Source organism: Oryx dammah, unplaced genomic scaffold (assembly GCF_014754425.2).
Source record: "Oryx dammah isolate SB20612 unplaced genomic scaffold, SCBI_Odam_1.1 HiC_scaffold_8, whole genome shotgun sequence".
Lineage (NCBI taxonomy): Eukaryota > Metazoa > Chordata > Mammalia > Artiodactyla > Bovidae > Oryx > Oryx dammah.
This window is the reverse complement of record NW_024070192.1, coordinates 39,513,763-39,541,211: the sequence shown is the minus strand read 5'-3', so window position 1 is coordinate 39,541,211 and position 27,449 is coordinate 39,513,763. Positions and strand designations below refer to the sequence as shown.

At 43.7% G+C, this 27,449-nt stretch overlaps 1 protein-coding gene and 1 non-coding gene across 3 annotated transcripts; one reads left to right on the top strand and one right to left on the bottom strand.

Annotated features, from left to right (window-relative positions):
- Nucleotides 1-1,394: 1,394 nt before the first annotated feature.
- Nucleotides 1,395-21,876, bottom strand: CRK (CRK proto-oncogene, adaptor protein). 2 transcript variants are annotated; one of them, XM_040243809.1, is made up of 3 exons: nucleotides 21,507-21,876; nucleotides 13,718-14,083; nucleotides 1,395-4,479 (listed from the first exon to the last, which is right to left on the bottom strand). In XM_040243809.1, the coding sequence occupies exons 1-3, from the start codon at nucleotides 21,745-21,747 to the stop codon at nucleotides 4,472-4,474; spliced, it is 615 nt and encodes a 204-aa protein (XP_040099743.1). In that variant the 5' UTR covers nucleotides 21,748-21,876; the 3' UTR covers nucleotides 1,395-4,471. The 2 variants fall into 2 exon arrangements, with proteins under 2 accessions (XP_040099743.1, XP_040099742.1); XM_040243808.1 differs by having other exon boundaries at nucleotides 13,548-14,083; nucleotides 21,507-21,861.
- Nucleotides 11,778-11,850, top strand: TRNAE-UUC. The gene has a single exon. It is a non-coding gene; the product is annotated as a tRNA-Glu (tRNA).
- Nucleotides 21,877-27,449: the final 5,573 nt, after the last annotated feature.

The window sequence follows — 27,449 nt, the reverse complement described above, 5'->3', positions numbered from 1 at the left end:
TGCTTTGAGTTGCTGCCTCTGAGGTCTGTTACTGAAAGACCTAAATGACAACAGGATAAGGTATGACTACTCTCAATATTGTTTAGGCTACTAAGCTACTTCTATTACTGGTATTTTAGAACAAGATAATTCTGACATTTTTGTTAATTCATTCTTTTTGAAAATATCACTGAAACTAGAAATTACAATACAACCAGTGATTGATCTTCATTGTCTGAATATAGCTTCCCTCTAAGTGATCCATTCGCCTCTCCTATGGGGGGAAAAAGCAAAGCAAAACATGAAAGCATCGGAGATCTCAAGGCTGGGCTTTGTCAAGCATTTCACATTTCAGAAACAGAATGACTTAGAGTTGGGTGTTACTTTAACCAAAATTAAAAATGAACCCACAGCCTTGGACCATACCCAAGACCAGGGGTGCTGGAGAGAGCAGTTGAGAGGGAACCAGTCAGGTCCTTATTCCCGACTCAAATCCTGCCAAGGAAAACATTATTCGATCAACAAATATATATTTTCTGCTGTCAGTCAGGCTCTGTGCTGGGCTCTGGAGATGAACAAGTTAGATGTGGCTCCCGTCCTGATGGAACTGCTTTATAGTCTAAGGGAAGAGGCGGAATAAAATCAGAGAAAGAATAACAATCTGAGAGGAGTGCTGAGAAGGGACTTAAGAGATCAGGGAAGACATCTCTTGACAAAGCAGCATTTAAGCCAGAATTGAGTGGAGGCAAGTTAAGCTCGCTTTCGACCTGTATCCCAACAGAATCCTTAAGTCTTGCTCTTTGAACCTTGATTCTTAATAGCAGTTCTTCTTGGCCCCCTACCTTATCTCCCCATTTCTTTTTCTTCATATATGTAGCAGCCGAGTTCCAAATTCTTAGCTTCCTCCTGCAAAACTTTGGAAGACTATTTTCATACTTTCATCTGTGGACAGGGCCACTTCTCTCTTCACATCTGTAAGAGGAATAGACTTTAATCTGAAGATCAGGGTCACAAAATACAAGACTGTTATGAGCACTCCAGGCTATGTAAAGAAATCCAACTCCACCTATCACAAAGATTTTATTTCTAATTGATAAAAAAGTGGAAATATATTTAAATCACCTTGCTGTTAAGTGTACAGCAAACATGGCTCCCTTGCAGTGGTTGCCTTTATTTACCTCTGGGTTGATATTCTGCCGTGTATACAGCAGTAGCTAGACTGTTCATCTGAATTCAAGGCAGAACACTCTCTGAATGACTGACCACGCTTGTCCTTATCATCTCAGAACTTCACTATCCACAGGAACATAAGACTATGACGTATAAAGTCAACTTTTTAGGTATATATATCTACACACTGTGCATATGCATCTAAATATACATGTGCTTTGAGAAAGCATGGGAAGAACAAAACGTTTACCTTTTAAATTTTCCTAAATTATCTACACTGAAGTAGTGTCACTTACATAAAAAAGGAGAAATTATCCTGAATATCTCCCCTAGCATTCTAAAAACCTATTGTGTAACAGCCACACTTCTTACTTGCTTTATGAAGACCCCTACCACAGCCATATTTTCTGTAAACCCACGTGTGATTTGGTATTACCTGCTCACATCATTCCAGCTTTCAAATCATTATATAATCATTCTTCTTATAGTCCCCTCAAATCATTATTTCTGGACTTCTGGAGACCCTTCAAAGTAACACCAATGATTGATCCCATTTTTATGAGTACCCACAGTGTGTATAATTGTTTATATGATTTTTCATAGGCTGTTGAGTACTACACACAACTCTGACTCCCTAAGCATAAAACATTTAGCTCTTTTGTGAAAAATATTCAAAGACTGCTTTCTTCAAAAGATCACCAAGCCAAACATTTGGCCATATTTTTATTTACTACATATACTATAAACATATACAATACATGCTACAAAAAAAATTTTTTTTAAATTTAACTGTCAAGAAAGTGTATAGTGTTATAATACAATGGCACATGTTTCATATTTTATTTCAAATTGGTTTGCTTATCATCCATTTCAAACCTTTAATAGTGAAATGTTACTTATGGATAATTAAAATTATCTATTTGCATTATTAACAATAAACAATTCCAACAATTAATAAGAATTAACCATGTCAAATATTAGTATCCAAAAAAATGGGTTTTTGCAGAAATTATTATATAAAATATAGCAGCCAATTTCGGTTTATTTTGCTCAGTGACAATGTACATATGCATTTGAATAGGATTCTTGCATTTGCTTTTGGAAGATACTTATAAGAAGTCCTTTGAGTTCTTAAGGTCCAACGACTGCCAAACCCAGCCAAAACCAACCCGGCAACTCGTGTAATGGCTCTGGACAACTGATCACTGAGAAAGTCTTCTGATTCGGGTAGAGCTGCATGTTCCACCAAAATTACATACGATGAAGAGAGACATTACAAGCCAGTATCAAGGTCAGAGGCAAAAAAAAAAACCACAAACATTCAAATCAGCTGTGACAAAGCTTTTCTACAAATATTTTAGATGTCATACTTTCAGGAAAACAAGACTTAACGTGTGTTGGGTTTTACAGTATCTATGTTCTAACTGAAAATTTAAGAGTCATCAGATGGAATTAAATCTAGTATTGCAAACCTGTCCATTCAACATTATTGAGCACCCACTATGTGCATAGCACTGTGCCAACATTTTAAAAGTTGAGTATTAATGTCTTTATCAAGCACTATCTTAGTGTGAGGTAAAAATATATTAAATTAGCGTCAACTCATTAGTTTGCTTGTGGTAATGTATGTAATCCTGTGCCAGCTGGCTTCCCTGTGCCATATAATGAGCTTCTGCACACCTCGCATTCCCTCTCACAAATCTGTATGCCGGCTGTGCCAGGCACGGTGCTAGTCACGGGGATATCACGATTTGGCATACATTCAATGAATGCAAATTAATCTTAACCTAGGCAAAACAACTGGAAAAATACACTACTTTTCTAAAATGAGACCCAAAGCAAAGAACACGGTGTTTCTATTGGTCATATCACACCACAGACCAGTAAGTGCCTCTAGACTGGGAACTAAATTTGAAAAAGTTTCATATGGTAGTCTATATAGCCTACATCATTTTTGGTCTCAGAAGTCAATTCTTTGGAGCACCTGACCCTATATAAACCATTCCATTCTTAAAAGGGTTTGTAAACTAAACTTGAACACAAAGAAAAAGAGCCCCAAGTGAAGGCAGTTTATAACATAGTGTGTTTCAAGCACTATTCTGGTCATATGAAACAAATACATAAGTAATTCATGATTGGTTCAAACATTTTTCAAAGTACTAAAACCCTATCCCCAAACTCATGTAATTTTAACTTGATTTTTATACAAGTTGTACATAAAGCAAAGGGCAGAATTTGGCCCCCCAACCATCCATGGAATATTCTAAGTGATTGGTCCTTCCACTCCAAGTAGAAGCTAAGAATTCCAAAAAGTCCCCTGATAGAACAATGGCGCTCAGGAGAACGGCATGCTGGACCCCATTAGCCAGGAGCCCACTGAACCGTGGTAGCAATGTGAACCTACTGTGAGCCCTTGAGGGATGGCAGAGAACTGGGAGTCTGGCTGTCCACGCAGTGAATCCAATACTGGCTTAAAGCTATGCACTGAATAAAGTGCTCTGCACATCCTGCTTATCATCTGGAATGAAAATAAACACTTATCTTGAGAATTAACCTATCTGCAGGTTTGGGGAAAAGGAATTACAAGGCTTGAAAGAATCCCAAGAAAAAGTATGAAGCATTGACTGGGAAGGAAGACAAATGCCTCTAGTAGTGTCCTCAGAATTCTCAGGATTTGAACTGTCAGAATGAGTCACACAATGGTCATGTTCCATAAATGAAAAAGCAATCCCACTGGGTACTATTCACACGTGCATGATTACTTCATGGGGTGGAAGGGAACAGTCTATTGCCATTTGACAGCATGGTTTCAGAATGAAAACCAAACCATTGAATAAATCAGGGTAAGTGGTGTGCAACACTTCTCTCCTGTCCATCAATTTTCCACAGGTTGATTTGTATTGCCTGAGAAAAGGGAGGCAAGATGCCGCTCCTTTCAGATACACTCAGGCAACGGTGCTACCACCTAAAATCACCAATTCAAAAGTTAACACACAAGCCCTCCAGTTTCGTACCCTGAATATGGTAAATAAGACCAGGGATGGAGTAGTTCAGTCTAAAAAAGATCACAGGCAACAGAATGCTTATATAAACTAGACTGCTTTGACATCTGTAAGAAAACTGTATAGATGGCAATTGGAAAAAAAAAAAGATTGTTCCCATCTGTCAGCAAAACTGTTTGTTGAGCTATACTCAGCTGAAGTCCTCATCGGGATTCTGTTGATCCAGCAGACGGACATGTGTGAATGGGAAGTGACCTCGTTTGCCATTACACTCCCCTTCCCACTGACCACTCACATTAATCTTCGTAACCTTTACCAGCTCACCGACCTGCAGGAGGAGAATAAGGACAGCACTTTATTTCCAGTTATGAATGCAAGCTGAAAAACTCCATTCTCTGGTTAGCCATACCCTGCCCATGTGATTGCTCTAGGGCTGATATTACAGAAATGGCTATTTGCTGCCTCCCAAGCCCCAGCCACCAGACCGATTACTTATGGTTAATGCAGGCAAGAGGAAGAAGTGATTTTAGCAGTGCAGAGAAAAACAGAGTACAGAAAATAGGAGGGATGCTAGAAAATGACACCTTTTGGAAAGTTCATGACACATTTGGAAAGTTCCCAAATGTCTCTGGAGCAGCAACCCCACCTAGGATGATCTATAGGCCCTGTCTTTGTACCCACTACTCTTAGCTTCCTGCCTGGTCCACACTGGCCCTCCCCTCTCTGGCATAAAGCAGTGCAATCCCCCAGCCCACTCTTATACACACATCCTGGCCTGGTGTTGCTTGTAGAGCAGAAGGCAATCAGAGGAAGCACATTTCATTTGGTCCCAGAAAATGGAAGTGTTCCCATCATCGTCCTACCAAGGCAAGGCTTTCCCCACCTTGGTACAGGCCAAGACTCCAAATTCCATCAGCTTCCTGAAAGCCTCAACCTTCCTCAGCTAGTTTTACTTGGCAGGCCACTGCCTGCCAGTCCCCACCACTACCCACCCCTAGCAGGTACTGACAGACTTTGCTGCTCCCTCAATGCCACCTGGTACTGGTTCCTTAACAGTAGGAGGACATCGTGTTTCTGCTGTTAGAAAAAGTTTTCCTGTTGCAACATCTAATATTTTTGACAATCTAGGATATACCTGTATCTTACTATGAAACTTAAAAGACAAGGTGTTTGATGAATGGATTCACCCTATAGCAAAGTATTTAACAATGGTAAGGTAAGTTCCCAAATGTCACTAGAGCTTTATGACTATCCTTGAATTATCAACATCTGAGTTCTGCACATGCAAGTGGTTTATAAACGTTACTGTTCATTTGGTTTCATTAATAATGATATTTAACTCCCATAAAGTACTATAGTGCTTTATATAAAATCATTTTCTAATAATCATATAATCCTATAAAATAGGAATTCTTTTCATTTTACATATGACATTCAGAAGAACTACATGTTACATCTGAAGTCACAAAGCCAGTGACAGGGCCAAGATTTGAGCCCATTTATGTTCTTCCACTATATTAAGAACTTTCAAACTATGCTCCCCTAGCCCTGCAGGTTCCTTCCCTAGGAAGGCCTGTAGGCTGACTACCGGCCAAAGCCAACTCAAGTTTAGGCCAGGGCCTTCTCTTAAACCAGCCTGATCTCACTCATAGAGGAAATAGGTTACCTACTGACCTACCTACAGTTTCCTAAAGAATTATATGAAAAGCTTAGAGGCCTAAAGTGGCTGCAGGAATCATAAGATGCTGAGAAAAGGAAGAGAGAAACCATGGAATATTAGAGAGACAAGGGATAAGATACAAGGGTGAGAAAAGGCATGATGAAGATGAAGGCTGATGGGGAAAGGTGAGGAGAGAGGAAAATGACACTGCATATCTGTCTTTGCAAACAGATCCAACTCCTATAGGCTCTGGCACCCAGGGTTCTGTTTATTCCCAGCAATCTTCCGATTCAATTCCTGATATCTGAGTAGACCAACTATGACAAGCAAAAATTTTCAGTCTTTGTAGAGGAAGATCTGAACATCAAATGAGAAGTTCCTTGGTGGTAAAAACAGTCTGGAAGATTTCTTCTCATATCCCCAATTCTAGTTCTCAAGACTACCTTGCTTGTTCTCATCTTTTAAAAATTCTTACAGTATTACAAGTACAAGAAGTTAGGCTCTATATAAACTCCATAACATGTAACTATTCCTTAGTGAATTTTCCTTTCTGACCTGTTAGCTACCTTGACTCCCCAACCTTCTCTCACACACACACATACAACACGTTACTGGAATTAATGCCCCTGCACTGCTAGCCCCTTGCTGTGTTACAGTAAACTTTATTATAAAGTACAATGCTCTTCCCTCTCATTTTTATTATATACTCATGTTATACTCAAGTGCTATTCAGAGAGCTGGACCCAGAATAAGTTCCTGACCTTAAGAAAGAAAAAAAAAAACCACTTAAAGGAATAGGTATGCTCGTGTCAAAAATTTAAACTGCCACTCATGGGACTTCCCTGGTGGTGGTCCAGTGGTCAAGACTCTGCTTCTACTGCAGGGGCACGGGTTCGATCCCTGGTTGGGAAACTAAGATTTCACATATAGGAAAATAAATAAATAAATAACCTTGCCACACATGTTAGATTCTCCTCCAGATGAGGAGTAAGTGGCCAGTTTAAGAAGCTGGTCTGATGCCATTCCAGCTATCTGAATCCATCATTTTACTGATATTAAAAACACAACCAAGGGACATGAGGGAACATTCTGGAATGCTGAAAACATTCTATACTTTCACCTGGGTGGTTGTCACATAGGTATATACGCATGTAAATTCACTGATCTACATACATACTTAGGACTGGTACATTCTACCAAATGATTTCATAGCTAAATAAAAAGGTGAAAAGAATGTTATGTTTCTCCAGCTTTTCTTTGTTGCTCAGTCATGTCTGATTCTTTGTGACCCCATAGACAGCAGCATACCAGGCTTCCCTGTCCTTCACTATCTCCCAGAGCTTTTCTAGGTGTTTTGTAAAAGATGGGTCTTCAGGATACAAACTTAAGTCCACCATTCTACTTGACACCAAAACCCAGGTTTAAACACCTCTCTTTAAGACTGTCATTCTAAGAATAAGATTGTTGTTATTCTTAAGCATTCAAAGTGCTGTCTCAAATCATGCCCCAAAGAGCTCTAAGCGACAGGTAGTTAAAATGTGGACCATCCACCCCCTCCATGTCATCAGTACCACAAAACCACACTAGCTTCTCCACAAGAGAGCACAGCCTTCTGCTCTGCCCTCAGACCATTCTTCCTGCAGAGTTCTAAGTGAGAAATGAGTCAGGGCTCCTGTACAGCAAGATGCTAGTAGGGAGAAGAGTGGAGTGCAAGGCAGGCCTCTGGACAGCATCAGGGTCATCTCTGATATACACTCTCTTGGTTCCGCCCTGCAGAGAAAGACTCAGGAAAAGCAACCATCTTCTGGAATCCAGAATCGTTTTTTTACAGTTGATTAGGTTCTTGGCAGAAAAGTCCAAACATCAAGGGGTGAAAGGTTGTGTCATGACTCTGAAATGATTCTGATTTTTAAATGGGTAGAAGAGGAAAACTGTAAGCATTTAGTAGGCTAATTAACCCGCCCAAAGTGGCCTTGAAGTACAAATATTTCGAGGTAGACCTTATTAAAATTAAATACCTATGCATAATACCCTATGGGTTCTTTCTCCTGAAATAGTCAAAGCACACAGGGAGTCCTGGGGTCAAGAAGGCAAAAACATGACTATCTTTGAGAAAACATAAGGCCCTCGAGTTCCAACCGTCTAGAAGACAGGGTGGGTATGGAGCCTGAGGCAGAGTGCAGGAGGGGATGGGGCAGTCTAGGAATACGGCACTCCACTAAGTGCAGTTCTTTCTCCAAGTCAGAAATGACACTGGAATTTGTGGTCCTCTCCCTGTCAGGCAACAGCACTCTAAAGTAGAGTTCCCTCAGGCAAGACCAGGGAGGGTCAGGGGGATGCACACAGGTTTGAAGCTTGGTGCACTAATGCAAAGACAAAGAAAGCAAGACAGAGCGCCTGCCCTGGAAATGCTCCAATTTTAAGACACAAAGGAATGTACTTGCAGTAGTAACTATAGTTCTCACATTAGTGATTTCAAAATTCACACTACAGATGCAAGAGAAAACCCTCATCTGCGCACTAATGAAAACGAAAGAACTTCTAAAGGACCCGAAGCACGACAAGGCAGTTAACCTTTCTTTTCATGAGGCAGACTCCACTAACACCTTGTAAAGGAAGAGACTGGTGATTCTTTCACCACCAAGGTACTATTTTAGTGTCGAGTTAGTTCCTTGTCTCTCAACCCTATACCACACCCTCAGGAGTAAGTCTGCAAGTAAATCATGGCGTCATCTGTAAAGAGGACCGAATGTAGTTACTTTCTTTTCCTCACTCCCAGGGAACTTAATGAACACTCACCTTTACCAATGAGTTCTAGGGACAATTAGAAAAAATATGAAGTCCAAATGGCATTAATTTTTGGTGTTCCCTAAATAGGAGACACCAGAGACTGTGTGACCTCCCCTGCCGGTGCAACCCCAGGCGACTGCTTTTCTAGTTTCTATCCCTGCTATCTAACAGGAAAGGCATCAATAGTTGCCAGTGTTTCTTTGATCCAGATTTGCTGCATGATTCCTGTAAGCTCAGGGCAGGAAACACATATAACTCACTTTATGTAAATAAAGCCAGGGAAACCAAGTACTGAGACAGACTGCAAGGATCTTGTTTTCAAATACTTTCAAACACACCAAGAACACATTTCAAGATTTGACTGAAGGAGGGAGAAAGGTAAGAAAACTACAGCAATCTAAGACAGGGGTCAGCAAACTAGGTGGCCCGTGAGCCACGTCCCGCTTGCTGCCTGTTTCTGTGAACAGTTCTGCTCTAACACAGCAAGCTCCGTTGCTGTTTGTCTACGGCTGCTTTCTCGCTACAGTGGCAAACTGACAGAGGCTTCATGGCCTGCAAAGTCCTTCACAGAAAAAGCCAGAGCTGAGGAATAGGTAATATTTAGGGCCCATCTAAAATCGCTAAAATCAGTGAAGACAAGTTAGGCCAATTCAATCTTAATGATTCACTTGCCTCAGAGATGGACTGAAATGCACCTGGCTCATATTTGTGGATCATTGCAGGTCTTTGAGATTTAACTCGTAGGCACGCTTCCTGATGTCAAGCAAAAGCACCACACTGAAGATAGGTGTTACCCTGATTGTACCCCAAGTCCAAAAAGATTTTTCTGTAGCTCAACAACTGATAGTAACTGAAACTAAGTTCCCCATCCTCTTGATGAGAGGTACATAGAACAGGTACATTTTAGCTCAACCTAAGGAATTTTCTAAGAACTAGTACAGTCAACAGGACCAGAGGTTCCCAAACTGAAGAGTCAGAGGCACTGCAGCAAATTCTGAGGGGTCCCACCAAGTATTTTGTATTTTTTAGGGAAACAGCAATACCTGACGTCTGTTATGCCATGTGAACTACTAACTCAAAACAGTTAACAATTTTGACATCAGATTACACTACATCCCTTTCAAAGATGTCATGTCTTTGCAAAGCTGGGCTCTGGCAGTTGCTATGATAAAAATCAAGTACCTTATGAAAATAAGTGTGGAACAGGAAATGAAGGTGGCATATGTTCCATATGATCCCAAGGTTTGAGAAACTTTGCTATTTAATGGGAGGTTAAGTAACTGAAACTATTTTATTAAAATGAAAATATTTTCTTTCAATTATGTTTATTATTTTTTCAAGTGGGTATGAAGTTATTATATATATAGCCAAGACTTGTCATGCAGTTCTTACACTTCCTAATCTCATTTTTTCTCTCTGGAACAAAGGGGAAATTAAGATCTTCACTTCACTTTTCCATATATAGGTCAAAAGGCCTAAATAACTTAAGGTTTCAGAGCTCTACATGGGGAGATGTAGAGTTAATATAGTCACTGCTGCATATAATCAGTGACCCATGGAACTTTACATCTTCCCTATCTGCGACCAGAAGAACAGGTTCACACCTAAGTCCACCTGAAAAGCTCCTTGGTTACTCAGAAGTCTTATCTATCAAAGGCAAGAGGCCAGGCTGAATCAGAAAATGGAAGTTACATGATAGTACATTCCAAGATAATGTGATTGTTCTGGACAGTCTACAGAGGCATGAAATAAACTTTAACACCTGCAATTTACAAGATAAGATTCATCACTATTCTAGCTCCCAAGGAGCCATGACTCATGAAACCAAAACCAATCAAATCGAAATCTCAGATCAAATCTAAGACCAAAAAAGTAAATGGTGCCTCTGCACTGTTCTAGCGCTACTTCCAGTGTTTCTCCTTCAAAATACATTTGTTTAAAATCTGTCTTTATTAGAAGCTCCAGGATGGAACAGATGGTGTCTTCCTGGTTCAGTTACATTCCCCCAGAGTTACAGTGAACCGAGGAATACCCTTACTTTGGTTGTTTGCTAGAATTAATCCCTTCTTTCCAACAACCTTCATTCCTACTAAAGAAATTTGATGGGTGGGAAAAGAGGAAGTAGTCGTTGACTTATACTCTACTGGAGGACTCTGGTCACAGCAAATATACCATGCAGGAAACATCCATCTGTAAGGGGAGGACAGGTGGATCCTGAACATGCTCTTTAAGTACAGAAACCCTTCCTTCAAAAAAAAAAAAAAAAACCTTAGAGAGACACCGATATGTAACAGTAAAAACAAAGTTGCTTTGAAGAGAGGTAACCCAGAGCGTTGCATCCTCAGCTACCTTCTGAGAAATACTAGGAGTCTGAACCCTTATTATACCTGGGGTTCTGTCCACTTCTAAAATGCAATGATTTCAACATCAATTTCAAGTTAACTGTAAAACTTCACTAAAATGTGCCTACTTTGTCTACAGATCTAAATCTATAATGGGTCAACTACAGCAATGAATTTTTTTCTCATCTGAATGCGAAGGTCAGAAAGTCAGAGCTTCCTAATCTTATCTCCTGGCTTCATCTCCACAGGGACTAGGCATCAGCTCCTATGGAAAACCAGAAAGAGGAAAGGAACGCTGTCTCCCTGCACGGAGAGTACACGTGAGAACATGCTGCCAGTTACACCACACAAAACTGACCGGAGGGCAGCATCACCACTACAAAACAGAAAATGCCACAGATGCAATCTGGGCATGGCTGAAAAGGCCACTGTAGATCCGGATTCCTCATATCTCCAACTAGTTTAAACAACCCATTCGATCTATCTCTTATTTTTTTTCAATAAATGATTAGGGGTATCTAAGGTCTTTTCTAGCTTTAGGTTTCTGTGATGCTAAACTTACATGATGTTTTCTGAAGTACATAAGGTGTTTTTAAAGTTATTATTTGGGGTATTTGTTCTAACGTGAAAGAGGCTATCGTCATCAGTCAACACACATGGCTCCAAACTAATACCCAACCAAAAAAGGAAACTTAGTGATATCATAAAGCACTCTTCTACTTTAGTCTTTATTTCACAAGATTTACGTTTCACAGTAGGAGACAGCTCAACCATTTTGGAGCACTAAAGCCTCTAATTAAGGCAAGCATCGTTGGGGCAAACAATTCTGGGAATTCCCTGATGGTCCAGTGGTTAGGACTCGGTATTTTCACTGCTGTGGGCCCAGGTTCAATCCCTGGTTAGGAAACTGCTGCTGCTGCTGCTAAGTCGCTTCAGTCATGTCCGACCCTGTGAGACCCCACAGACAGCAGCCCTCCAGGCTCTCCTGTCCCTGGGACTCTCAAGCCAAGAACATTGGAGTGGGTTGCCATTTCCTTCTCCAATGCATGAAAGTGAACAGTGAAAGTGAAGTCATTCAGTCGTGTCGGACTCTTCGATCCTGGAAACTGCTCAGTGAGGTCAAAACCAAACCAAACCAAACCAATTCTCTTTGAGGAAGGAATTGCAAAAGGAAGCAAAATTAATGTGGTAACTATTCTCTCCTGGGTGTTAGCTAGCTATTCCCACACTCCAGCCCAGTGCTAACAGGCCCTGCAATAAACGTCCAGAGTCACAGCTGTCACGGGCACAGCACCATCTTGGCTGTTGCCATCATATGAACTTAAATGAAAACATGAAGCTAGAAACTTGTTTTCCTTATCCTCCAAATTCTAAGTGGGAAAAAGTAGTGTGACCTAGACAACATATAATTCCTTTCTCATCAAAAGCAGGACACAATACTTTTCAGTCACATCATGATCTCAAAATATACACATTTTAAAAGCACACATTTTTTTCAATCAAACCTGTAGACCTAACCCTTCTTTGCACCCACTCTTCAGAATGCAAATGAAAAATTTTAAATCCAGTAATATCAGACTATTTCAAATAAATTTCAGCTCACTGTACAGCCTTTTACTTAGGCAACTCCCACTGCTCACTGTATAAGCATGATCCAAAGGATTTTAGAGATTTCCATTTATAAAAATATATTAATACTTTAGCCACTTCTCTGCTAACCTGCACCCCTACCTGAGTAACTTCAGCCTATGCTCATGAAATTTAGCTACTTGCTTAAAGTTATCATATCTGAAAGGCTCTGAAAGACAGGAAAGCATGCCACTTCTAGCTTTTATGCTGAACCACTATCTCTGCATAACTCAGAAAGAAAGGGAGGGAGGAAGGGAAGAAGAAAGAGAGGAGGTAAGAAACAAAGCTGTGAGCACTAAAGATGAGAATAAACACAATGCGATGGCTGGCCAGAGGAGATGGGCTACTGAGGATCACTATTCACCAGTAAAGGAAAACATTTACTCTCCAGGAGGAACTGGTTTCTTGAGGATAAAATGCAGCAAACAACAAAGACCAAGTAAACCTGCTGCTTCTTGGAACTGACACTTTGGGGTATCTATCTCATTATACCTATACAATTAGTCATGGTAAGAAACCCCAAGCCCCCTAAAGTAAAAACACTTTTCTATAAGAAAATTCATTTAAGTATTTTGATACAGACCACTTATACTCAAATTTGTGGAGCCCACTTATTTTAGATAACGATAAACAGAAAGAAACAGATTAGAATGTAGATGGAAAAAAATATTTTAGGTTAATTCCTGTGAATTCAGGTGGTGTTATTAAAGAAGTCAAAGTATGGTTTAGTAAATCAATCAGAACATTCAGTTATACAGTTTTAAGCTTACTCATTCCAAAATAGGTTTTCTATAAAAAAGAGAAAACCCAACATTAAGTGCCAAGATCAGTACTTAATGGTAAAAGTACCATTCAACATCTATAACAATGTTACAATGCTGCTGCTTATATTCAGCATTCCTACAAAGCTCTAAGAGGTCTGAAAGGGAGACCCTGTAGCAGATCTCTTCTTTCTACATTTTGCACATTATGTACCTCCAAAGCCAAGGCTGTCTTGTCGTAGGCATTAGGGACTCGCTTCTGGATTACCCTGGCATAAATGGGCCCATTCTGGAGGTTAGGGAGCGGAGTGTTGACGCTGGGTTGGGCATAGGGCCCAGGCTCCGGCCCACCCAGTGGCTGTGGGTGGGAACCCTCCTGGTTACCTCCAATCAGAGCCGATACTGAGGCGGAGGCAGGTCTATACTTCTCCACGTAAGGGACTGGAATCATCCCTCTCTTGCCTTCGCTGTCCTCCGCATTCCACCACTGCTCTTCAGGCTTATCCCGGATTCTCAGGATGTCTCCTTTCTTAAAGGGAAGATCTTCTTCATCATTCCCATTAAAGTCAAAGAGGGCTCGTACATACTCTGCCTCTTCCTGCCTGATAATCACTCCACTACCCTGCCTGGATCTGGAAACTGGTTCTATCAACGTTGTAGTGTCCAAATAGTGTATTTTGTAGAATTCCAGTAAAGCAGGCAATGAATCAAATTCTTGATCTCCTATTCGGAGTCTGGAGGGACTCACCCCTAAAAAAAAAAGAGAGCAGAGTATTATTGAAAGATATACTGGAGATGGAATGCAGATTTTAAGCATCTCCCCGCACATATTTACTCAATATTTAACCAGAAAGAGAAGAAAAAATTATCTAAATAACCCCTTCTCCTAACAGTAAACTAAAACCATACTTTGTAGCTCAAATGTTCCCTGGGAAGAAAGTGAGCCATCACTACCTGCAGCAGAGAAGAGACAGAGGCTGTGATAGAGCAACCACACCTGTCATGACAAGCTCACATATCGGACCAAAGACAGAGCACCATGGAAACTTCTTGTTCATTCTCCCAAAACGTTCCGTGGCTATTCCATTTGCAGAGTACAAGGTTCAAGGCTGTGTTAGTCTTTTTCTTTTCAACCTCAGGAAATGGAGCAACCTCTCCGTTTTCATAGGTCTCAGCAGCTATCCCAACAAGAGGTGGGATATTTTATTCTCAATTTTTCACTACTGCAAACAATGCTCTTATGAGTGCTTTTATTAATGAATATTTTTTATTACCTCCTTAGGATAAACGTCTTAAAATGCAACTGCTGGATCAAAGGGTAAGAACACCAAGATTTATGTTGCCTGTCATCCAAAAAGTTTTATGATTTTACATTCACACCAGTGGATTATGAGTTCCCATTTCCCCCATGTCCTTGCCAGAACAGCAAGGATGTCTCTTCTTAAATATCATCTTTGATTGTTTGATGTTTTTCACATTTATTGAATATTTGTACTTGTTTTGTGAAAATTACTTATTCGAGTTCTTTGTTAAAGAGAGGGCCGAAACTACCCTCACCACTCCTATTGAAACCAGTCAGTCAAAACAAAAACGTAGCCAATCCATCTAAAAACCCTGTGCTGTTAACGCTTTGAAACAGGAACACTGCGGTAGCCCAGCTGTCTAAATTGCTTCGCCACTCTAAAAAAATGAGACCAAATTATTTTGTTCCGTGTTAGACAACACTCTGTCCAGATAGGCCAGAAAAAGTACATTTAAAATTCTCTACTGGGGAGAGGTGAAGTGATAAATTTTGGAGGTTAACCAAAAGTCCCCAATGCAGAATGTATACTCATGAGTGACTTCTCTTTCCACCCGTATGAAACGAAGGCCGAGACACATGTAGAGGACAGATGCGCATTTCTCACATTGCAAGAGTCCATCTGTGGAATTCATGGCTATAAACTAAAACAAGTTAACAGCCCACAGTCAGTAATGTTGGCTGTCTCTCTGACTCAAGATGTTGAAATACGTGCTCATACCCAGGATTGTCCATCTATGGCAAACACTCCTCAGACACCAGCAGAATGCAACCCCAATAGTTCCAAGTGCAGAACTGGTGACTGGAGAGATGATTTTGGTTATGACCATACCAGAGCACAGTGGCGCTACATTCTGGAGTTTCTCTTCTCTAAAGCTCATAACTGATGGGTAATTATTCCTATTCCAGCCTGGTAAACAAGGAAGACGCATGGCTACCTCATCTATCACCTCTAGGCTACAGTGATCCTTCAGGCCTGTGGAACTATGTGAAGGACAGAGTCAGTGTGAGCTCCAAGACCAACTTTGTACTGCCTGGTCAAGAAAGCCTAAAGGGCAGAGTGGTAGGGAGAACCTTTGAGAACCTGGCTTAGAAAATTGTCCTGGTGACACCTAGGAATAAAAGTTCCCTTCCTAGAATTTACCCAACAATACGCCAAGGTACAAATGCCAATATGGCTTTCACTAGTCACCCTTTAGGGACCATGTTCATTAATAATGAACATAACTCTCAAGTGAGGAAAAGTTACACGAAAATCTGTCCCCAGGTTTGAGAAACTTACAGCATAGCTGCGCATACAAAGGCAAACACAGTGTGGCTGGTGAGCAAGGAGCATAGCAGCATGTTTCAGGAAGACTTTCTTTTCCTCCCCTGGCATTCACTTCCAATCGGGGATGTACTCTTACAAAAATCAGTGGCAACAACAAGCTATGTTTTAAGATAGAACAAAATTACTATAAAAGAATAGCTCTTTCCATTCCTGAATGGTTCTTTCTTTCCTTCTTTTGTTTTGCCACATTGGGAAACTTGCGAGATCTCAGTTCTCTGACAAGGAATTGAACCAAGATCCCAGCAGCAAAAGCCTGGAGTCCTAACCACTGAACCACCAGAGAACTCCCTCTTTTCCTATTCTAATGACATTATAATTGTTCCATAGAGAAATACCTATTTTTGTGCACCGCTACAGCAGTTACATGTTATATATATATATGGGGCAATCCAGGAGAGGAGGGGGAACAAAATATACATACTTAAGTTCCAGATAAGCCCAAACCTCACCACAGCTATGTGCTCCGGCTCCTTTTCCCTAGTTCATCTCTTTCCAACCACAAACAGCTAAAGCCAGGAAATAGAAGGGCGGGAAAGGAAGGAGACAGTCAGTCAGTCTAGAGAACAGAACCAAAGCAGAGTTCTCATAGCTGGGACTTGGAAAACCTCACTGACTTGTTCTCCATCAAACCCCTGGATTCTAAATGTGCAGTTATGAACATAGTCAGAAATCAAAGTCAAGGCAGTCAGAGCTATCTTTTAACCAACAGAGTTGTACACGCTCAACTCATCACTTCCAAGCATGTCCGCCCTCAGGTTACAACAGTTTTTACAATACCCTGAGGGTTTTATGAAGAACACCCAAGAGCTCTGGGGGCTAAACAGGCCAAGGCACTTCTGGCATGGGCATCGCCACAGTGGCTCCATTATCAGTCTCTTAATCTCACACTTCCTCTCCTTTCCTCTTTCCTAAATTCTCATTCCCTCTCTTCTTTCTCCACTGCCTATGGTATTTATAGAGGTTCCTTGAACGCTCTTACCATCTGTCCACTACAAAAGACTAACAAGGCCACTGACTTCATTTGAGAAAGTATCCTGAAAAAGCTCTAAAAATGGTGGATATCAGCATGTGACTTTGCAGATTCAGACTTACAAAGTTTGAAGAATTCAGGCTGTGGTATTTCTAGCTATCTGAATTGTTATTTAACTTTTCACAGGGATCTATATAATAATAATTTCTATCTAATGATAATAAGTTCCTAAAAGTACCTGGTATATTATAGATGCCCAATAAAAGGCCAATCAGCTTAATATATACCCCCCACCCCAAACCTCTGAACACCTCTGTAAATTTTCAATTCTTCCCAAGGAAGATTTCACAGAATCTCAAGATGCTTCTCAAAGAGTTCTGTGGTCAGACTGGTTTGAAAAAAACCACTGTCCAATACCTGCCTGTCTAGAGTCATAATTTCACATGAACATAGGGAAGGCTTAGAGAAGTCTGGCGATAAATAAACGCACTTTCTTTTACTACGGATTTTTTTGGGGGGCAGGATCTAAAATCTTTAAGTAACTCACTAAAGAACTCCTCACAGAACCACTGAATATCTTTAACTCATTAAAGAGTAAATCATGAGGACCAGGTTTGAGAACTACAAGGATGAGCCAAACAAATGAAATAAATGCTGGATGTTCAAAAAGGCAGTAATGGATAAGAGGTAGTCCCCTAGGATCTCCAGAAGTGGCCTGGCCCAGCACCACCTTGAAGAGGCAGCACAATCATCACCCTAGCATCTGCCTCCACCCCCAAAATGAGACAAGTTTCTATGTTCCCCTCACCCACTAGGGCCAACAGGCAGGAGGTTCTGGGCTAAGCAGGCAATGGAAGCCATCGTCTTGTTTCCACACACTGGCTCCAAGGCTCCTTCATACTTCCTGATGCACTCCCACCCAGCACTTACTCCTTCAGACATGCTGTGAGCCTCTCAAAGCTGAGAATTGTTTTCCATTCTGCTTCAGTTTTTCCCTCTCCACCACATCTGTTAATATACCTAATGCTAGTTCCATTCCTAAGCATCTAATATACTAAAACTCATTTAACCCTTGAAATAACCCTGTCAGTACTATCTCCCCTCTTGCACTGATGAGGAAACTGAGGCAGAGAGGTTAAAGAACTTGCCTATGGTTACATGAGCAGTAAGCAGAAGGTAAGGAAGGTTCAACAGAGAAGGCAATGGCACCCCCCTCCAGTAGTCTTGCCTGGAAAATCCCATGGATGGAGGAGCCTGGAAGGCTGTAGTCCATGGGGTCGCTAAGAGTTGGACACGACTAAGCGACTTCCCTTTCACTTTTCACTTTTAGGCCTTGGAGAAGGAAATGGCAACCCACTCCAGTTTTCTTGCCTGGAGAATCCCAGGGACGGAGGAGCCTGGTGGGTTTCCGTCTATGGGGTTGCACAGACTCGGACACGACTGAAGTGACTTAGCAGCACCAAGGAAGATTCAAACCCAGACTTCAGAACACAAGCTTTTAACTATTCTCCCAACTCATATTTACTGTTTTATCGACTGTTAATTGGACAAGGTCTAGTAAAACCTCATGTTCAAGAGGTCAAGACTAGTGGATCAATCAACGATTGCGCAGTCTTCCCAAGAGGCACACCTGACAGAGTGTGGCCAGTAGACTTGGCCAAGCCCTGCCCTATGGCCCTGGGGCACAGTCAGGGGGCTTCCAGGCAGCAGCAGCACTGGCAGCCTGTGGGAGCTAGGCACAAGATAAAAACAAGCTGGCTGGAAAAAGCTGAGAATATCCGGTCTATTGTGTTCATATACCTCTAAAATGTATATCTAAGCCATTCCGTACAAATTCATCCTATGCATTATGTCCACAAAGTACATTATATAATCCTAAACAAAAAGCTCAGTTCCCATATTTAATCTGCCAGATAAGGTTACTAAAAACCTCTTCATCACTGACTCTATATAGCAGCTGCATACCGCCTGAGCGCTGAAGCCAGTCTCTTGTCACCCTTTCCTTTGGTCTTTATCTAGGCCATGCCACGCGGCATGCAGGATCTCAGTTCCCCAACCAGGGATCAAATCCATGCCCCCTACAGTGGAAGCGTGGAAGTCCCTCCTTTCAGTCTATAAACAGAACCTGGGGCCCACAACAGACACAAGTGTTGAGGCTTCAAAGCGCACTGCTGGGATCTCAAAAGTAAACTGGCTTTGACAGAAAGCAGTGCAGTGTAACAGTGTCAGCTCTCAGGCCACAATTCCTAGGTGCACTTCTGGCTCAGTCGCTTACAAGCTGTGTGACTTTGGGGCACTTTACTGTATCTCTGACTCTCAGTTTCCTCATCTATAAAATGGAAATAGTTTAGTAAGTGGAGGTCATAGTACTTTCCTCACTAGACTGTTATAGACAGTAAATGAGACAAGGCATATAATGTACTCAGCAAAGTGCCTGGCACAGAATAACCAGTCAATAAATGTCAGCTATTAATATTGTATATGCCTCTCTAAAATTCAAGAAATTCTTCTGTGTGGCTTCAAAAGAAAAGAGCTTCATGGGGGGAGGGGGAGAACAAAGATTAAGTAATCTTTATAAAGACGGCAACTGAATCAATTGTCCTATGCAGAAAATAGGGTACACGGCAGAAACAAAAAGGACCACAATGCCCATGAACTTTCCACACCCCAGCCACAAACTCTGGCAATCCTCACCTTCTCTCTTGGGCCAAAGATCTGAATTCACATCTGTTACGAAAAGGTGGAGCTCAACATTAAGGTAACAGCTGAGATTAAAGTTATTAACACCAAGACGTGGGGAAAGCTCAAACAAAGCTGTGTGTTAGTCATTCAGTCGCGTCCAACTCTTTGCAACCCCATGGACTGTAGCCCGCCAGGCTCCTCAGTCCATGGGATTCTCCAGGCAAGAATACTGGACTGGTTTGCCATTTCCTTCTCCCAGGGATCTTCCCCACCCAGGGACTGAACCTGGGTTCTCCTGCACTGCAGGCAGATTCTTTACCATCTGAGCCACCAGCGAAGCCCCTGCTGCTATTTCCAAATTTTTCAACCAACAAAACCCACAGAAGGTTGAGAACTTGAGTTTCAGTGACTGTCTGCCATCATGTCACTGCACAGTAATGCAAAAACCCAGACATCATGAAGGTGGTAAAGTAGAAAATGTCTGGTTTAGAGTAAACACATTCCCACCTCATGTTATAATGCTATTAAACAACCAGACTGAGAAAGACCTAGAATAATTTGTAAGCTTTACGATCCCTACGCTTTTTCAATTGCTATGTGTTAACAAGAAATTATCCCATTTCATTTCTGGTCAGAGAGAATAAACCTAAATTAGGACTCTCCTAAAAGAGCAAGTCTGCAAAGGCTGGTTCAGGAGTCTCCTAATTCAGGTGAGATTGGCCTGAATCTAGTCTCACGTGGTCAGGATTAAACTGCTTCCACCTGGAACAGCAAGGTGGCACCAAGACTCTCCGTACTGTTACACAGATAACAGTAACCTTAGAATTACTCACCACAAATCTCAAGTACCAAGTGCACAAATCCCCTTAACAACTCCAGTGGCCTGGGTGAGTGTCATATCTCAACCTTTAGCAAGGAAGATCCAGTGCAGATCATTTATACTCAAAAGAGTCACTTCAGTGGGATCTGTTTTCAACATCTAGAAGACTCAAGCCACAGCCCTCAACTTACTGAACAAGGAGAGGCCCTGGAGGACAAACAATACTGATAATGTTCGAGTCCAGGGAAAAATGAACTTCCATTCACTTTCAGGGAAGGGATTGTTTCCACTGGCTTATTTCTGAATTATTTCCTGAAATATAAAAATAAAAATCTTTCCTCCACTGATTGCTTTGAAAACTATAACCCCCCTCATTGTGGAGAACAGTCTCTGGAAGCTCAGATCTCTTGGACACAGTCAGCCGGACATCAGCTTATTCAGGGCTGGTCACAGAGGCTTTTCTTCTATAACCAAGGCACTTAGCTCACCACCTTCATCCTCCGCGGGGGAAGAGGAAGGTAAAAGTATTTTGGAAAAATGCCCAAGAAAGGAAAAAGCTGACCGGTTTCCTGAGGGTGTCTCCATCCCTCTCGGCCAGTATGTGGTGACTTCCTACCAAAGGCCACCAGGGGAGTATAGCCAAACCCGGCTTTCCAACACTGCAGGAAATGTTTCAAGCCTAAAAAGCCACTTGTAGGATTATCGGATTCATTCCCGGCACCGCTGCCAAGTGATGCCCCGCAGTGCCAACATCCTTCTCAGCTCTTTGTCCCCACGTTGCCCGGCTCTGCTCGGGCGCTAGCCCCACCCTGGGGCCGAGGCAGTTCCCCTTCCCCTGGGCTGTCCTCCCAAGTCACACCCAGAGGCCTGGGTCAGCGGCTCCTCCTCCCCCACACACTCGCGCTGGTCCGTGGGAGCGAGCCTCGGCAGAAGCTGCGCCCCGGCCACGCTCACTCCAGCTCTCTGCCCACGTCCCTCGTGGGGGTCAGCTCTCGAGGCGCAGCCAGCCAGGCTGGGGAGTTCCGCGGCCCGCACCCCCGCCCCGGGCCTCCCGTCCCGTCTGTCCCTCACCGGGCGGAGGCTGGGCGGGCGACGGTGGCACCGGCGGGCGCGGGCCGCTGCTGTTGATGATGTAGTGGGAGACGCGCGAGTTCTCGGAGACGCTGAGCACATAGTCCCCGGGGCTAGTGCTCGAGTCCCGCACCAGGAACACCCCGTGCCGCTGGCCCTGCAACAGCGCCACCGCCTCCTGCCGACTCAGCCGCCCCCAGTACCAGCTACTCCGCTCCTCCGAGTCGAAGTTGCCCGCCATCGCCGCCTCCGCGCCTACACGCTGGGCCGCCGCCGCCGCCGCGCGCGCGCCCCTCCAGCCCCGGCCCCCGCCGCCCAGCGGACCGGCTCGGGTCTCAGCCTCACAGCAGCGCCCGAAATGGCGGCGGCGGCCGCGGGCCTTCCCCACCGGAAATGACGTGCTCCTGGCCCCCGGGAGGATGCCGGGAAGGGGACCACCGCCCGCCATTGGGAGAAGGGCAAGTGACAGATCGTGAGCGCACTGCGCATGCGGCCTCTTGGGCGTCACCGCCTGGCTGGGACTGGGACTGCAGAGGGTGAGGGGGAGTCCAAGACCGAGGGGCGGGGCTTCAGCTACCAGTAGGCTGTTGGCGACTCGGTTCTTTGCTCCTCCAGGTTTCAAGTTACTGGAAGGCCCAGGCTTCTAGGCAGCGACTAGGGTACAGAATTAGAGCAGAAAAGGTGATGTGGCCCCAGGGCCTGTGTTTCCTGAGATTGTCTTTTTCTGATGGTTCCTCCAGCTTCTCCCCACGCCTGCTGAAGTTCTTGTTTTCACTGATTCATTCAGCAAACAGTTGACACCACATTTGCCCTGAGGGTGCAAAGGTCATCAAGGGTGAGCCCTTCCCTCACCGAATTCTCAGACCAGTGGGAGAAACCAGGAAACAGTCTATGAGGAAGGCATGCCAAGTGATACGATGGGGAAGGGGCAAGGGGCTCTAGGAACACATAGCAGAGACACCTAATCCATTCTGTAGGGGAATCCAGGAGGGCTTCCCAGAGGTGACTTGCACTGAATATTGAATGGCAATCAGGGAAGAGCATTCAAGACAAAGGGAACAGAGTGTGCCAAGCCAGGTGGAAGTATGGAGTTCTCTCTGTTTAGGCTCTCAAGACACCTACCCAGATTCTCTAAACTTTGATTGTGGCCATGGGTATCTTCTGCTCTCCCTGCTGTCAGGACCATTTATACCTTTACATCCCGTATCTATTTTTGTATTCCTGTGACAGCCTGCTCACTGGTATTCTATAGTCTTGCTGCCCCTAATTGTATAGCACACATCTGCCAGTTTGCACTTTCTCAATTATAGCTCTGAGTCAGCTGCTATTCTGTATAAAACTTTTAACAACCTCCAGGTGTTAGAACTCCCCATTTACCTCACAGCATACGACCAAGCCACCACCTCATTTCATCACTTCTACATGAACCTTGTGTTTCTTCTCTCTGGAATGCCCCTCCACTCCTTTTGGGATCTCAGTGACAAAAGTCTCCCCTTTCCTGACCATCAGATCACTCCCTCTCTGTATGTACTGCCCTATTTCCTTATTATCTTTATTATGGTTCTTAACCACTGTACCGTAATCTTTCATTTATAAGTCTGTATGCCATGGTAGATCTCAAAGGCCAAGCAGCTACTGTAGGAGGCACTCCATAATCATTTCATAATAACAGCTAACATTTATTCAGGAAATACTACCTGCCAGGCATAGTGCTAACTGCCCTTAGATGGGTCATTTCATTTAATCCTATCAACAACCTTATGGATTGGTCCCATTTAACCAATGAAGCTCAGAGGGGTTAGGTGACTTGTCCAGAGATACATAGCTGCTGTTGGGATCTGGGATTCAAATCCTGGAAGGAGACTAGAGCTATGATCACTTTGCTGTGTCCTCAGACTTCTGAGGATAGGAAAGGCAGGAGATGGGTGGGGAGAGTAGAGGAAGGATGGAAGAAATAAACACTTTTTAAAAATCAGTCAGCCCTGGGTTTTATGGTCTTCTATGAATAACACACCTCGTCCAGACCCACTTCACATGCCCCTGGGCCTGCTCTGGGAAGGGGTGGGGAGCAAGAGCATCTTCCCTGCTGTGGGTGACTCATCACGACCCTGGCTTAGTCACAGCATGTCACCACAAGCCAGCAGAAGAAGCCAGGCCAGGGTGAAGTCTGGTCCTTTGAGAAGAGAAGTGCCTGCTTTTCATTTCCCCAGGATGACTGGCCTTTGGGGCAGCATCTTACCATGGACTGCCATGGGGGTCTGAAGCAGTGCCTCTAAGCCCCCTTTCTAGCACACATGGGCATGACAAAACAAAATACCTTAAAAGAGAGAAAAAGAAAGAGGAGACAAAAAGAAAGAGGGAGGGAGGAGAGAACAAATCATAACTAAGCTGAAAAACAGGCAAGGATATTGGTAAGGAGGGGATGAAAAAGTGAAAATGTTAGTCGCTCTTTGGGACCACATGGATTGTAGCCTGCCAGGCTTCTCTGTCCATGGAATTCTTCAGGCTAGAATACTGGAGTGGGTAGCCATTCCCTTCTCCAGGGGAACTTCCTGACCCAGGAAACGAACCTGAACACCGATCTCCTGCACTGCACGCAGGTTCTTTACCGTCTGAGCCACCAGGAAAGGACGGGATGCCTAGCTCCAGGCAGCCGTTAAGTGTATTCTGCCTTGGATCACAGAGAACCTACAAATTCAGAGGCCAGCGAGGTGGGAGCGGGAGTGGCCTTGGGACAAAAAAAGAGCAAAGGCTACTTGCCCTTCCCTCCTTTCTCTTCTCCTTCTCCTCCTCCTCTCCCCTTCATTCAGAAAGATTTACAGCTAAGGTGGTGGCTTTTGCCCCTTGATAAGTCTGAGATCTGCCCTACAAAGAATGTAAAGAATGTGACCTTCTTGTGCAAGAAGATGCTCCTGGAGTTGCCTGAAGGAGAAGCAGAGATGAAAGGGGAAAAGAAAGAGAAGGCTTCCCTAGTTCAAGAGAAAACCACATCAAAGTCCTCCACTCCCTACCCTCTAACCGAAGAAAGGCGTTTCTGGGAATTCCCTGGCTATCCAGTGGTTTGGACTCTGTATTTTCACTGCGGAGAAAGGCACTATTTTAGCAAAGGACCAGGAGCAGGGGTTCAAGGATCTATTTGCCTGCCTGTGTCTGTGTCTCCTAAAGTCATAAGAGTTGCCTCATACAGCTGTGCAAGTTGTGCCCTGCACAATTCAAGGGTACTATATAAAATGAAACCCTCCGGAGTTGGGTTACTCACTCACTTTTCCTTAAAAAAAAAAAAAAAAAAGTATTCCTGTGACAAAAATTGCTGTATACAGAGAAAATGGCAGTATCACCTTGAAAAAGGTGTATGAGAGAAAGGGAGAGACAAAGTTTGGTATATGTATAGGCACCATTTGTACTGGTGGGAAAATACATTTCTGCCTAGTTCTCATCCACGGATAGAAACAAAAAGAGAGAAAGGAGACAGAAAAACTCCCAAGTCTCAAAAAAAAAAAAAAAAAATTCCCAAGTCTCTGCTGGAGTTTTTGGATTATGAAGAAGAGAGATTCCCCACCCCTCACCCCCTACCAGTGGGTAGCCCTTAGTTTTGCAAAGACAAGGATCTGTCTTAAGCTTTGCAAAGGTAGGATGTAGGGGCAGTTCTGCGGGGGGAAGTCAAGGGATTGCAAGGCAGGGGGAGGGGAGGAGAGCATGCTGGGAACCAAGGCAGGAGGTGGGACCTTCCTTTTGTTGTTTAGTCACTTAGTTGTGTCCATCTCCTTGCAACCCCATGGACTACATTCAGCATGCCAGGCTACCCTATCCTTCACCATCTCCTGGAGTTTGCTCATACTCACGTCCATTGAATTGGTGATGCCATCCAACCATCTCGTACTCTCTCGTGCCTTCTCCTCCTGCCCTCAATCTTTCCCAGCATCAGGGTCTTTTCCAATGAGTCAGCTCTTCATATCAGGTGGCCAAAGGCTTGGAGCTTCAGCTTCAGCATCAGTCTTTCCAATGAACACCAAGGACTGATCTCCTTTAGGATGGACTGGTTGGATCTCCTTGCACACCAAGGGACTCTCAAGAGTCTTCTCCAGCACCACAGTTAGGAGCTTCCTAGAGAGGTCAGTGAGATGTTCCCTGGGGCGACAACATGCTTCGGGGCTTTTGAGACTCATTCATCTGCTTTGCTTCAATGTAAGTCCCTCTGATCATCCCACCCTTTAGAAGAGCTGCTTACACAGATACCTCTGCAGGGAGAAATCAAGGTGTCTGCAGTTCCCTGGCGGGCCAATAGTTAGAGCTCTGTGCCTCCAGTGCAGAGAAACTAGGATCCTGCATGCTATGTGACATGGCAAAAAAAAAAAAGAGAGAGAGAGAGGGAGAGGGTGCCATCTTCCTTGTCTCCATCTTCATGGAGCTGAGAAAAATCGCGAACATCTGAAGGAGGTGAGATGCAAGTGTGCCTGACTTCTCTTCTGCTCTTCTCCTTCTGCCCACTCCTTTCTGGCCACACTAACCTTTCTCGTCCCCCTTGCTTCGATTTGCTGTTCTCTCTACCCAAACGTCCGTGGTCATTCCCTCAGAGATCTCGTTCCTTGGTCTCTGCTCCCACGTTGCTTCATCGCGGAGACCTTCCCTCACTCGCCCATTCAACACTGCAGACTGCCTACCCCACCTTCCCCCTCCCCCTACTCTGCTTTGTTTTCCTTGTACTCACCTCCTTTTCATTATACAGATTTGTTTCATGCGTTGTCCTCTCTTCCCTAATATGTGTAAGCTCCATAGGAGCAAGAATTTTGGTCTTTTTGCTCCTGTTGTATCTCAAGCACCTGGCAGAATGCCTGGCACGTAGGCCTTATGTGAATGTTAGTTGAATGACGAAATGACTGAAAGGAGAGTCCAGTGGAGGCACTTGTTCAGAGTCAGATTTAGCTTCCTGTAATTGGCAGGTGTCTCCTGGCAAGCACTGCCCTTCCCACAGGAGGTGAGCTGGGGGTGCACAATGTTTTTGGTTACCTCTCAAAAGGATAGGTCTGTGGCTGCCTTTGGACTGGGTCGGTGACATCACTCTCCCTTGTGCTTCCGCTTGCTAGAGGAAGGCATGCGGTTACAGTTGTAAAGCTGGTAATTGCACCTATCCGATTGCTTATCTTATCTGTCCGCTCCTTGGTGTCAGCTTCTCAGGGTGCGGTTCCTACTGACAAGAATGGACAAATGATTGTGGTGCTTTCATTTTTCTGTAATTTATTTGTGGGGTGGCGTCTCAAATCTAGGTGTGGTCACAGGATGGTGTGAACCCTGATACAAAATTAGTTCAGTTAGGTTCAGTCGTTCAGTTGTGTCCGACTCTTTGCTACCCCATGAACTGCAGCATGCCAGGCTTCCCTGTCCATCCCCAACTCCCAGAGCTTGCTCAAACTCTTGTCCATTGAACTGATGATGCCATCCAACCATCCCATCTTCTGTTGTCCCCTCCTCCTCCTGCCTTCAATCTTTCCCAGCATCAGGGTCTTTTCAAATGTGTCGGTTCTTCGCATCAGGTGGCCAAAGTACTGAACTTTCAGCTTCAACATTCAGTACCGAATATTCCTTTAGGACTGACTGGTTTGATCTCCTTGCAGTCCAAGGGACTCTCAAGAGTCTTCAGCACCACAGTTCAAAAGCATTAGTTCTTTGGCGCTCAACTTTCTTTATACTCCAACTCTCACATCCATACATGACTACTGAAAAAAACATAGCTTTGACTAGATGAACCTTTGTTGGCAAAGTAATGTCTCTGCTTTTTAATACGCTGTCTAGGTTGGTCATAGCTTTTCTGCCAAGGAGCAAGCGTCTTTTGACTTCATGGCTAAAGTCACCATCTGCAGTGATTTTGGAGCCCCCCAAAATAAAGTCTCTCACTGTTTCCATTGTTTCTCCATCTCTTTGCCATGAAGTGATGGGACCAGAGGC

Bases quoted from the DNA above. Each gene is read 5' to 3' on its own strand.
- CRK (XM_040243808.1), bottom strand. From the start codon at position 21,747: ATGGCGGGCAACTTCGACTCGGAGGAGCGGAGTAGCTGGTACTGGGGG. The intron at 14,084-21,506 runs GTGAGGGACAGA...TTTTTTTTTTAG, and splicing joins GCCCGCCCAGCCTCCGCCCG to GGGTGAGTCCCTCCAGACTC. The intron at 4,480-13,547 runs GTACATAATGTG...CTCCTCCTGCAG, and splicing joins AGACAGCCTTGGCTTTGGAG to GTCGGTGAGCTGGTAAAGGT.